The sequence below is a fragment of the Plectropomus leopardus genome, chromosome 21, assembly GCF_008729295.1.
Source record: "Plectropomus leopardus isolate mb chromosome 21, YSFRI_Pleo_2.0, whole genome shotgun sequence".
NCBI lineage: Eukaryota > Metazoa > Chordata > Actinopteri > Perciformes > Serranidae > Plectropomus > Plectropomus leopardus.
This window is the reverse complement of record NC_056483.1, coordinates 3,438,663-3,452,375: the sequence shown is the minus strand read 5'-3', so window position 1 is coordinate 3,452,375 and position 13,713 is coordinate 3,438,663. Positions and strand designations below refer to the sequence as shown.

At 38.3% G+C, this 13,713-nt stretch overlaps 1 protein-coding gene across 1 annotated transcript in view; it reads left to right on the top strand.

Moving 5' to 3' along the window:
• Positions 1-13,713, top strand: part of dpp6a (dipeptidyl-peptidase 6a) — a 114,445-nt gene that overhangs the window by 54,526 nt on the left and 46,206 nt on the right. The window contains exon 3 of the mRNA XM_042510414.1: positions 727-825. Coding sequence (XP_042366348.1) covers positions 727-825 — 99 coding nt within the window. The remainder of the gene's footprint in view (positions 1-726; positions 826-13,713) is intronic.

The window sequence follows — 13,713 nt, the reverse complement described above, 5'->3', positions numbered from 1 at the left end:
GCAATAGTGAATTTGCTTGAAAAGTCTAAAGCCATAACAAACTCGATAAAATGAGTTGAGCATAAAAATAAATATTATATTTAAATGTGTGTACCATTAAATAAAAGTATCATTTTAACAGTGAAAAATAAAATCCACCCCCAACCCCAAACCAACCCAATAATAAGGTAGTGAGATGGAATTACAAAAAAAATCTCACAAACTTAATATTTCTGATAATATTTCACTCTAACTCTTTGACTCACTTTGATACACTGATTTTTAATGTGCCTCATACATTATGCTTTAGTTATAGTGTTGAGATATTATGTGGCAGTAAATCTTTGAACAGTGCTACTGTACGAAAAAGGATGTCTGTAAACTCAAATCCAAACTGAACTTGGAATGACGGTACATTTTTGCATTTTGCTCTTAATCTCAGATTGGCTACTGAGGATGACTTTCAAGACATGGAAGTGAACATCATTTTTGTCTTGTTTTATATAATTTTCTACAACCTTCCTCTCATTTGAAGAGACATTATCGGCAAATTCCAGTGTTTCATACCTGCATGATGTGAGGTTTTATTAAGCTCATAAAGCTTTTTTACTGCTCTGTTTACTGCAGGATGTTATGAAAAGAAGAATTTGTGTGAAAAGTGTGAAATGTTGAGTGCTTTGCTCTGATTCATACACAAGGAGCTGCTCAGTTTTCTTTGTGCTAATGTTGTGGTTGTTTACTTTGCAGGTGAGGATGACGGTCTGGCTCTCAAGGGCAAGGTGACTGTTGCAGACCTCTTCAGAAAAGACTTCAAGGTTCACGACCCGAATGCCAAATGGATAAGCAGTAAGTAATCCTGTTACATTCAAGGTTGCACAGTTTATTGAATTATGCCTGGATTTGAACAAGTGTGCTGATTGGTCGTTCTAATGTTTCTTACTTACACATAAAGCGAGAATCAGATATTTTTCTCTGGTGTTGTCCTGCCAGATTTTGGGAAAAGCAAGAGAAGGGTAATACTGCTAATACTTAGTATCCATGTCATGCCAATGTCTTAATCTAACAACACATGATCAATAAGTGTCCCTTATTTCTCTGCCTCCCAGTTATTTACATTTTTTAAGAGTGAACAGGCGTTGTCCATTTTCTTTTTAGAGACACACTCGCCACTGAAAGTAAAAGCCACCTCAGATTAACTCTTGTTTCACCTCACTACTTTTGCATTTTTTCAGCAGTGCATCTCATAGATGCCTGCTGTTTATGTTTTGGCAGCCTTTTCATAAAGCCCCAACTTTACCTGAGTGCTGTGAGGTACAAATAAAGTAAGGAAATTCAGGTAGAGGGCAGAGTGTGCAGATAAATACACATACTTCTTTTTTGGTCACAAGTAATGACTACGAGCGATTACTGCTGTTTGAGTCTATACGTTGTTTCCTGGGGCAATTTTGCAGTCAATTTATATCCACTAAAAGTGCTTGTTTTTGTCACTCAGATTGTTCATATGAGTATCTTACATTAAGAAAGGAGGACATTAGAAGGACATTACAGAGAAAGTAAACATTTTTCTCTCACTTGCTCCGTTAAGTTTTGTCCAAGTCTCGCTGAAGACATCTCATTCTGAAATCTTGCAGTTTTTCACATTGTCATACTCAGCTAAATATTCAGCCACGGCATTGAAAATCTTTTAGGTAACATTAAGCTTTGCTCACTTTACGCCAACACAGCAAACTATTACCTGCACCCCGCTCTTCTTCTCTATCTAATGTTTCCACCTTTTTGTGCTATATGTCACTTCATTAAATTTTAGAGTGAAACTTTACCTTGAGCGAGACGTGGTCACAATAACAAACTGTCATTAAGAACAATTTTAAAAATTGTTGTTCCCATTAGTCACTTTGACACAGAATATGGTAAACTTGGGTCCAGGTTGAAAAATGCCAAAGTTAGGCTTTAATAGGCAACTTTAAAACTCTATTTCACAAAAGGCAAAACTGTCTGTTCTTAAAGGACAAAGGAAGAAGATTCTCTTAAAACAGAGGAAATGAGAGCTACGCTGAGGATATATCGGTCCTTCAAAAGAACTGACATCAGCTGTGTTGTATTTTAGATGGAAATGAGCAGATCTGTTATAGCAAAACAAAAACATGTTGTGATAACAACATAAAATAGCACAACCAATCTGTTCCAACACTTTGAGAAGCAGGAAACAGAGTTACATGAAGAATACACAAAAAATACCTCAGTTCAGCTTCAAAACCTCAAATGCCTCCAAAACAACACACCTGGAAGATATTTCATAAATTGTAATTGGCAATAATGTTGCACTTCTTGAACTTTCTGATCTAATATCCTTTACAATTACAGTTCTTAAACCAAGAATATTGCTACTAGTGATATTTTTCTGTTTTTAGTTCAATAACAAATGACAAAAATAGATGCGGATAACACCACAATTCAAACAGCAAACATAGCAAAATGTTTGTTCTTCCATCTGTCTCTTCTCTTGTCTTTACAAAACTGTGTGTTGCTGTACATTGTGTGTGTGTGTGTGTGTGTGTGTGTGTGTGTGTGTGTGTTCTTCGTTTCTGACATTCTTCCAAACGATTTATTCCATATGCTTCAATAGCTAACCAATTACCTACAACCACAACCCTCATTTTTCTGTGATCAATGACAGTGTGTGGATGCTGCTGTTGTTACAATTCATCACTGCCAATTTCTTGTTCTTAAACAGCGGGCGCTGTCACAGTATAAACACTGACAGCCCCACAGGGAGCCAATGAGAGAAAATTATATACTTTATTTTGCATCAAGGTAAAACAGCAACTTGACGCAGCCTCACATGTCTCAGAGCCGCATTGAAGAGAATGATCACAGTACCAAGATGTGAGGGATCGGTACAGCTGAAGGATTAATGAGGTGGATTTTGTCTTCTCTCGTGCACAACGAAGCTGTCTCCTCCAATCACAGCATCTAAGATGGCTCTTAGAAGCGCCGCAGCTGTTAAATCTCGCATCCTGAAATTGCAAAGCCTCCCCCTCTGCTATCGGCTGTAATTAGAGAGCTGAAAACCCGTATTTATTACATTAGTGACAGGAAGATGGCATTCCTCTGGATGATGAGCCGGGTAACGGCGTGATCTCAGTGTTTGTTTTAGCTACAGGTCCCCATATGTGCTTGAGGATGAGACGTCTCTCATGCGGCTGATTTGTCGCAGTTCCTATCTGTGACCCACAAAAGGCTGTAAACAAATCGACCACGCCTGAACGAGCCTTTGTGAACATCACAAACTGCATTAATACTGTACACATCTGGAAGGTAACATCTGTTGTGTTCTCAGCAAAGGCTCAAACAGAACAGAGCAGTTTAATTGCATAAGATCATTAGCATGAATTGTGGTTATTATTTACTTAGAATATTCCCTTAAAGGAAGAGTTCAGATCTTTTAGAGTTGGGTTTACATGCTGTGGATTTCAGTCGTCACGCAACAAAATGTATTTTAGCCGCATAAAAAAACACTCCAACCAAAAAAATCAATATCAGTTAAAGTGCATGCTTTTTTAAGAATATTTTTATTGTTTTACCTTAATATCAGACAGTGATTTACGATGCAAATGTGAAACTCTTATATATATATTTTGTCCATCACTGCCTCAGTGATTGTTTTGTTTGTGTTATCTTGTGACTTTGGCATTAAAAGAGTTGGTTCGTATTCACAAAAATCACAAAATAACACAAATTAACCAACTGATTGAGGCAGTGTAGACCAGCAGCTGCTAGGTATAGCAAGCTAAAATGTATGTATTTTTTCCAGTGGAGTCTGGTGGCTTTAAGGAGAGCATAGATGAGGAACTGGAGTTATGACTGCTTTTCCAAACTGTGGTTGTGCTGACAGAGTGTATGTAATACACTAACTATGGAGAAATACCCCACATAACCTCGCTTTATAAAAACTGAACTTTCCCTTTAACCTATAAGACTGTTATATAATATACACAAAGAAAAGACAGATACTGTAGAGAAAACAGCTTTGTAATAATCCATACATACAGCAGCAGCTGCCATGAAACAAGACTTGTCATTAGAAAGCAGTCGGCTCTTTCATCTCTTCCCTTTTGTGCTGTTGACAGTACCATCCTTGATCTAGAGGTATTTTTAGTGTATCATTAGACACAGCTGACAAGGAGGAGAGAAAGGGGGAGAAAGAGGGAGAGAGATCCATCAGCTGATTATTTCGACTTCGTTAGAGTGTCATTTTTACTAGACCCGGTGCTCGACCAACCTGCATGCTTTCAGGGCTGTCTATAGGATTTGCAGTAATGGCTTCCCTGGTCGGGAGCTGAAATTGAATTTTTTTTTTTTTTTTATACCTAATTGAGCCCGGTTTTATGTTTTCTCTTCCCCCGGCTGTCTCCACATATCAATCAATTCCCTGGAGACAGACTGAATATAACCTGAAGAATCCTAATGATCATATATTAGGCTATTTTTACCAGGAAAAATTGCTTCCTCACGTCTTGTCCAACAGCATTAACTCAGATATATACTGTACTTGAGTATCATTAGGTGCAGAGACTGTGCTCCCTGCCTGTGCAGCCCATGGATCATCATTTTTTAGAGGATAATTTGGGTTTATTAAAAGTTTGGATTCATTTAAGTAGTTTTAGCTATTATACTTATGGGAAATATGATTGTCCTCAACTTACTTACGAAGATCCAGCCATGTCGCAACATTTCTGAATAGAAGTCAGACAGAGCAAGAACCTTGAGCAGTAAAGCAATCACATGGGTTTTTAAAAGGCATTCAGACTGAAGACAGCCCTGTACTGGAAATGCAACGGTTATGTTGCTTCAGGTTCCAGTGAGGTGATGAAATAGGATCCATAAAGGCCAGTTTGAATAATAGGTGCATTATTGTGAAGCAACAATTTTATCTTCTGTCACTGCAAAAAAATTGACCTCAGGGTCATAACGGAACAATCCTGGCAGATTTCTTTTTTACAGGATCTCCCAAAGGACATTGCACGACGCTACAGCAAAAGTTTGTCAAACTTATTTTGCTATAAAACCCTGCATTTTTTAATTTCTTATATTTATTTTACTGGAGGCCTTTGCACAGTCCCTTCCACTGTGTCAGTGCAGAGAGGGGGCTGTTGTAAAGCTGACTTTAGCCACATTTATTTGGAAATGAACCAGAATCTTAGTGTTTTAACTTGTGCCTGTCATACTTTCTGTAGTTTTCCTATGCAGTGCAGTATCATTACAAGTACCAGGATGTTTGTAAAGATGCACCGATCCAACTGTTTCTCCACCAAATCCAGTTGTGACACCTCACTCTGCTCGCTCAGATCAGATACTATTTTTCCCTAAATTATTGATCATTTTTATGTAAGGTCAAATGAGGTCAGCGTCAGTGACCCAGTTTGACTAACTGAATGAGCCTCTAGTGGGAAGACCTTATTTGGCCAGTTTTAGGTGGTAGATTTTATTCCAAAAACATGACGGCCGCTCATTATTTATTTGTGCAGTGGAAGCTCAGAGTCTGCTAACATAGAAAAATGGATAAATAATCATAGAAGACATCGAGTGTTGGATTTATAACTGGATATATTTTACGAATTCTCAAAAAAAAACAAACAAAACAAAAAAAAAACACACATTAAAACAACAGTTCAAGGCTGGATTACAGAGCTTCTGAAACTGATACGATTGTACCGGAGCTCTCTATGGAAAAGCAAAAAGTGCTTTCTTCTTCTTGTTTTGGTTGACACACATCCTTTGTAAATTAAGCTGTAAAATAGGCCTTCGCTTTCTCAGGAGATCCTAGCGGGTGGCCAGGTACAGAAAAAAACACCTCTATTTACACTTTAAGTGAAATGGTTTATTATCTGGCTTGTTTGCAAACTGCCAGTTTGCAAACAAGCCAGAAAGCGACAAAATCAACCAAACTTGTAATAAACTAAAATTATCCTTTAAACCTTTGGACCACGAGCAAATTACTTTGAGTTCTTTGTAAAACATGGGGGGGGGTGAGCAACTTTTTTTTTATTGTTTTAGATTTTTTTTAGGTAATTTTCTTTTTGAGTTTTTTGTTTGTTTTGTTGTGTGTGTGTGTGTGCTAATTTTTTGGTAATTTTCTTGTACTTTCCGTTATTTCAATTTCTTAACCAAATATATTATTATTACTGTTAATGTTGTTTTTATTCTTTTTTATTCTTTTATTGTGATTATTATTTGTTGGGGTGTTGGGATTTATGGGATGGGGTGTTTCTGTACTTTTGTGAAGTAACTACTGTAAGGGATTACAAACTCTAAATAAAGAGTATATATAAAAAAGAAAAAATTCTTGTACTTTTTCTTGCTAATTTTTGTGTAATTTCCTTATCAGTTGCTCTTAGCCTTCCTTCCATGTTTTTGAAAGCAATCAAGTCAAATTTGCCCGGGTTTCAAAGGGTCAATTCACTGATGTATCTTACACAAGCCGTATTAACTACTTCACCCTGCATCAGTATTCCCATCGTGTTGTGAAGCCATCACTATACGTCTCCCCGGTTTGGTAATTGCACAGTTAGCAGGCACTGCTGTTATCTAGCACACGCCTGTTTTTTACCGCTCCATCTGAATCAGACACAGCATCAACATCATCCCCGCACCGCCAAGGTGAAGCCAGCCCTGTGGGACTGAACCCGGGCGCTCTGAGCAGCTGCTTGCCATTTTAATAGCCACGCTTCTTGTTTGCCCCTCCAGGATGCCTCTCGTCTTGTTGATGTTTGTTAAATATGCTGAAGAGGGAGCCATTTGCAAAGCGCTCGGACTGAGTGCGACTGCCTTAAAGGTGTTATGACATTGAAAGAGTCTGTGATTTAGATAAGTGAGAGGGGTTTGTTTTGTCTGTTTGCGTACGCTGGTGCGTGCATGCCGGAGCATTACCTTGTTTCTGAATGATGCACGACCTCTCATCTCTAATGTTTATGTAAAGCAGTCACTTTGGAGATGATTAGCCAGTTGTCTCACTCCCTTATTGACTTTTCATAGCTGTGCTCCCATGACACAACATGAGTAATGATGTGGATGCCATTTGTTAATGGAGTTCTGCAATGGATCTTTTTCTTACCAATGAGACATATCAAATTAGCCCATACACTCACTGCTCGCATCCAGCGGTGTCACAGACAATCAGCTTTTGTAAAATGGTAACATTATATGAAGCAGCAGGTGCAAATATCCCCTTTAGAGATGGCCCAGTTCTTCCGCAAGCATGACTGATGCTTAATCTGAGAGGCTGTCTCGGCACAAACTCCCATTTTGTCGTCCCTTTCAACCTCCAGAACGCAGCCGAAAGTGGCGCGACAGCTAGTCTTTTGACAGAAACAGGCTGTCACAATATACTGATGTTGTTCAGTGTTTTTAATACCAAGGGAGGGATGGAAATATCTGCATCTGATGCAGAGCTGAGGACGGGAAGCCAACTTTGGAATTATGCTTCAGTGCGTCTCATGACAAATTCAGCAGTCTCATAGCTCCTTAGCTGCTAACGTCGAGGCAACATCTGAAGAGCTGGATGTTATCTTTGATCCAAGTTTTTTAGCAACCAAAACTGAAAAAAAACAGCCATATCATTCATGATTTGTTCCATTTAAGAATCCAAAATGACACAGAGGAAATCACGCTTCCTGTTATGATTCACGTCTTGATTACTGTATCGTCTTGCCTCTTTTCCCAAAGAACCCCAGAATTCTCAAGCTTTTGATTAGAATTTCAAGTAGGGACTAAATGCACTCCTTTTTTTTTTGGGCAACGCAGTGAAGTCTTGAATTCACTGAAATGTAATTCAAGACTTCACTGTTAAATAGTACAGACTCTTTATACTCCATATCATTTAGGTATCAGTTTCAAGAACTCTCTCTGCCGAGTCTTTCTGCAGTTACAAGGTCAAGAGCTAAACAGAAAACATGACTTTCCAGGGATTTCACTGGCAATTCTTTAAGATTTTGAAATGCCCCGTCTGCAGATCTTCAACTGGTTATGTGAGTGTTAGAATCAGAGCTTAAACCCTTTCACTAAGCCCCAAAATTAACAGGAAATTCAAATCTGTGAGCTTTGAATACCAGGGCTGGGTACTACCAAAGATCAGCATTAAGTGTCTGGACAGATTTGTAGTATATTTTAGTGAGTCTTTGATCAGATAGCTCTTCATTTAAATAATATTTTTCATAACTAGACTGCATTTTTAAGTATTTAAGCTGAGTTCTTGTACTGCTGTTTGTGTTTAGATATGCAGTATATTCAGGAAGTTCTGCTTCATTGATTAAAATTTTAAAGAAGGCTTTGTAGAAAACTAAAGTACACTAAAGTACACTTTATGTAATGTAATTTGCATGGTTAAGAGTAGCATATTTATACCTGTCATTAAATTCCTTCCAAGTCTTCAATACATGTATTATTTGGATAGACATGGATGTAAACTTGACTAGTTGGTGGAGGCCTACAGCCATGAGGTGGTAATTCCAGTTACAGTTGCTACTATTATTGTAGGCGCAGGAGTAATACTATTTTCATCCATTAGCAAAATATTACAGCCTGCCAGTTTCGTCCCACAGCACCACAATCCCACATAAACCTGCAGAAGAAGCACCTGTTGTGCTGTCTTTCTCTGCCTGCAAAGAGGGGAGAAAACAGGAATGGTGTTAATTAACAACAGAAGTAAACTACACACAGAAAAATAGACATATGCTTGCTCATGCTAGACGCAAACACACACACACATAGGGGTTGTTTTGTCTTCTTTTCTGGAAATAGTGCTAACTTTTACCCTGAGTTCTGTTTGTGATATACTTGTAGTTTCTCAACTCTGCATGCAGAAGATTTTGTTCTGGCATAAATGCAGTCACTGCATGATGTAATATTTCTGCAGCAGCTTCCACTGTATGCTTTAGACAGACACAGCTCTGCTGCAGATGAATATCCAGAAAGTCTACAATCCACATCCCGACAATGCCCGCTGCACACGGCATTCACATCTGAGCCGTGAAATGGACTTACAATCCTCCGAATTCACTTTAGCCGTCTTATCACTAAGGATTCTTAGCTTAACTGTGTTTGTGTAACACAGCGGAAAGGCCGCGAGCATCCCTTCACAGCAAGAGGCCTGCTCGATAATTTAGCTACAGCGATTCTACAGCCCCTTCGTTTATGCTCTGTGTATTCCTTTTATTTTTCTTTAAGAATCCACGTGGTTTGGAAATTCTGAATGACTTTTACAAATAATTCAAAAAGTATTTTGACCGGAGAGGTATCTCCTTGGAGCGCTGGGATAATAATATTGAACATTTCCTGTTGGCCAAACAAGAGTCTAATCACCGCTGTGGTGTTTAATGTCATTATTATTATTGTTATAATTGTCATTTTATGTGCGCTGTCCTCTCTAATGATCTCAATTACTAGGAGCAGAAACAGAGCCTTTGAAAGTTTTGTGATTGGTTGTGAGTATAAGGAAACATACTACTGCTACAGTAACACACACACACACACACACAGAGAGAGAGAGAGGGAAAAGTGGGAGCTAAAGGACTGTGGATTGTAAATTAAGCAGCGACAGAGACGGTAGATTTATGAGGAGAATATGAACAGCTGGCACTGACGAAATGACCGTCACCTCAGAGGCAGTGAGTCAAATCAATGACACAATGACTTGAGGATTAATTGTAAATTGAGGTTACAGGTTACAAAAAGCACATGGGTTTTATTTCAGCAGGTTGATGGAGGGTTTCTGAGAACACTTGTGTGCTCCTGTGGGAGTCATCACGGAGGGAATATGGAGTTAGATGGGCAATGGGTGAGTTTTTTAGGAATTAATGTTTAGCCAATTCTCTACTGAACTGCTTTCAGGGGTAATAGACATAAATATATGGCCGGACTGCATCAGACAGTGTGTCTTGGCGAATCACAGTGTTCTGGGGGCTTTAAGTGGTTTTCAATTTTGACAGAGTTTGTACGGTCGTGAAAAACCATAGAAGTTGCAGAATTTGTGAAAAGCAATTTTCAAACCAAGAAAAGTTTTGGAAAACAAGACACACACTGAAAATTTTGGAAAAAGTCCTGGAAATCTGTATCACAAACCTGTATGATAACACACGATGTGTTCAAGGGCCATCAGAAATTTGTTTTTGAAGTTTCTGGCTCTGATAAATGTTGTCATTTTGTATTTTTTTTTTGAAGAAGAAAACATAATAAAAGGCAAAAATATTTTTAAAAAATCACTTCTTTTTTTTAAAGTTAGAAAGTGCCACTACTCGTCTTTAAAGTATTATACAGAGGTTGTGCCTTGATGCTAACCCCAAGTTTACAAAGTCTGCGCTAAGATTTCACGTTTCATGTTCTAAGCGATCATCAGCTCCTTTCTGTGCCTGATCTAACCACAGCATTGACAAACCATTAAACCATTTAATTGTTTTGAAACTTTTTTCATGCAGAAAGTGTAGCTATACTCTGTTGTGTGGCTGCAAGCACACCGCTACATGTAGCTAGATGCTAAAGTTAGAGAAACTAAGTCAGTAATCTCAGTCACAGATGTTGTTAATTTTCCCCCAATTTTTTAAGTGATTTTTTTATGATATAAAGTACAACTATTCTCCATTACAGTCATTCCCCTGCTGCAGTGATGATGCAGAGGTCATGTTTAGATGATGACTCTAACTTCAAAAAGAAAAATAAATTTAACCCAAACCATCATCTTTCCCTAACTCTAACCACCACCCAAACCCTAACCACCCACTTTTACTGCCTAAACCAGCCCACAGTGTTGATACACAACAAGCATGACAGCAAGACAAGAATATTTTGAAGCGGCTTTTAAGGGTTTTGTAATTTTACCATTTAGCCAAACCTGCAGAAATGCTGAGATCCAGAGGACATGGAAACGCAGACCAGTCAGAGCAGATTGAGCTTTTTGGGACAGTGTGGACAAAGTAAAGTGTTTAATTTAACTTTTGTCTAATAGGAAATGAGCATCGTAGGTCCTCTGAAAGTCAAAAGGGATTGCTAGCAGCTGTGTTATGGTGGGCTTTGTACTTCATATTAAGAAGTGAATTTAATTGTTTTTGGTGGTTTTCTTTTGACTTTAGGAGACTGGAGCATCAAAGGTACTCGAGTCATCTATATGAAAGAGGTTTTCTGATTTTTTTTTTTTTCAGGACCCTGATGTTGCGTCCGAAGGGGGCAGTTCTTTGAACAGAGTGCAGGTCTGATGGTCAATAGTTTGCTCTTTGCTTGGACCTTTGGTGCCTTGAGGTGTGGACCGTCCAAATAAACCAAATACTGACATAAAAAATAAATTATCTGTGTTTAGAAGTTAAACAGCATGAAACAGAAATGACTGGGCAACACGCCATGTTTTTTCCAACCTTAATGGTGAACTCAGAATCAGAAGAGGCGGTGAGTAATGAAACCAGCAGGCACACACTGATTGGCATTCCTGATCAACATAAATGACTTCCACTGTGAAAACTGGCCCGCAGCAGGTTGGCAGTAGCCCTGGGTGGTTTCATATTTTGTTAGCAGGTTCATACTTGAGGTTTCTGCTCATTTGTTTGCTCTGCCATTCATTTATTCGCATGCTCATTTATCAGGTTGGTCAGAAATAGAAATTCTGCCCCGTTGCCAGTCGCAACAGAAGAGAAAAATATACAGCTATTATGTGGAATTCCCTTTCAAGAACCAACCACGAATGAAGTAAATTACTAGAAATATATAAGGGGGAGATTTTAATTAAAACTCCTATTGAATTTTTTATGAACCTATATTTCACGGCACATCTGAGCCAATGGGTGGCAGAGATTTAAGACTGCATTACTGCGTTGGAGACTTCATTTTATTTAGCCACAGACAGACACCATAATTCTGCCCCCAGTAGCTTGTGTCGCTTTTATCAGACCAGTCATCATCTGCAGCCTTGAGCACCGACAAATGACCTGGAACCGACAAGAAAAATCCAGAATTTAACACCGCGACCCTGCTTCACCTCAAGGCTAGTAATATCGCCTGCAGAAGCTAAAACCTATTTCTTTCACTGCAGTGTGTTTTGTAATCACATGGTGATGCATTATGTTTAGGTTCTGGACATTAAGGTGTTTGAATCATTTTTTTTTCTAATGGGTGTCTATTTTCATGCTCAAGATGAGAGAGACATTTCCAAGAAATCTGCTCCATTCACTTTAGACTTGATGCGTGCTCTTGATATTCTCTGAGACAAATAAAAAGAGAAAAAAATCTGTGGTGATAAGGCATTTTTCTCTGTAATAATTCAATCAATCAGCCTTTTTATGACTTCTTCCATCAGAACATGCCTATCGAAGACTCTCTTGTGCTCCCTTGGAGTGTTTTTTAACCCTCTCAACTGGAACAAAACACACTCAGGAAGACACTGAATGTAATGAATGATGTGACTACAGTGGAGCCATAAAGACAGGGTTGAGTGGATTGGATAAGAATGAACAACATTGTAAAAAGCCAAACTCTGAGCAAATACAGTGCAGTACAAGGTAATTTCACTTCAAGGGTCTACTAAAGTCGATTTTCCTGTTCTGGCTGTCTAATGAAGTTGTCATATTGCACATGGGGCAGGAAGGCTTGGTTGAATGGTTAATGAAGCCCACAATGAAGTCACTGAAGTATGAGCAAAAAATCGTGTTTCCCAGGTGAGGAGACGGACGCAGTGGGGGATCAGAGCGATCAGGTGAAAGGATAATTTAGTACATTTCGATAATGTGAGTTTAAAAAAGGTATTAAAAAATAATTTTAACATGGGATGAAACATGACCAGTAAGACCACAGATTGGCGGCTCTCTCGTGGTCCCCTCTGGCTTTGACAAAAAAAATTTAAAAATGAATATTTCTTCATACATTTTCATTTTAATTTGTCATTGTTTGAGGCTTACACTGATTTATCTCCCTATTCTAAAAATATTTATCTTATATAGGGGTGTAACAATACTTCATTTTGGATTGATGCATTGGTTCAATAATCAGTGATCCAAAATTATACAACACATATTATCATCTTTAAGATGCAACTTTATTGTGAAATTCTAATGACACTTGTGTTTCGCCACTCGAGACAATAAGGGTTTTTACTGATATCATCGTTTATTGATAGCAGCTCCTGATTAAATCAAATCTATATTTATCATGATATCTTGTGATGTCTTTTAACATTTTATATTTCATAACTAAAACACATGTCATACGTCTGGTGCCCCTGGCCTGGTGCCCTTTTCTCCAAATTTTGCCAAACTCTAATAGTTGTGGCTAGTCCCGCGAGTCCCTGGCTAGGCCTGCTAAAGATTCGGAGGGAAATAGAGAATGTAATAGTGCCTTGCCAGCCACCTTGTAGTCATACATTTTGCTCATTTTGACATATTAATAATATTGATAGGCTAGTTTTTACTTAGTTGGCTGTGTTACTTTCATTCTAAGGCTCAAATATTTTTTTCCAGAGATTTTTTTTTTTTTTTTTACGAAAATGGTTCTTTCTATAGTAACGGCGGCCAACCCCTGGGTCAGACAATCAAACAAGTTTTGATAAAATAAGAGGTCAGCCAAACCTGAAGAAAATGGTAAAATTATCATCTAAACTGATTGTTGTAAAAATCCACAATTTACCAACTTCCTCGTTTTTAACCCACCAATATGTCACATTTTTACATGCTCACAGTTTCACGTGGAAAATGGCATTAT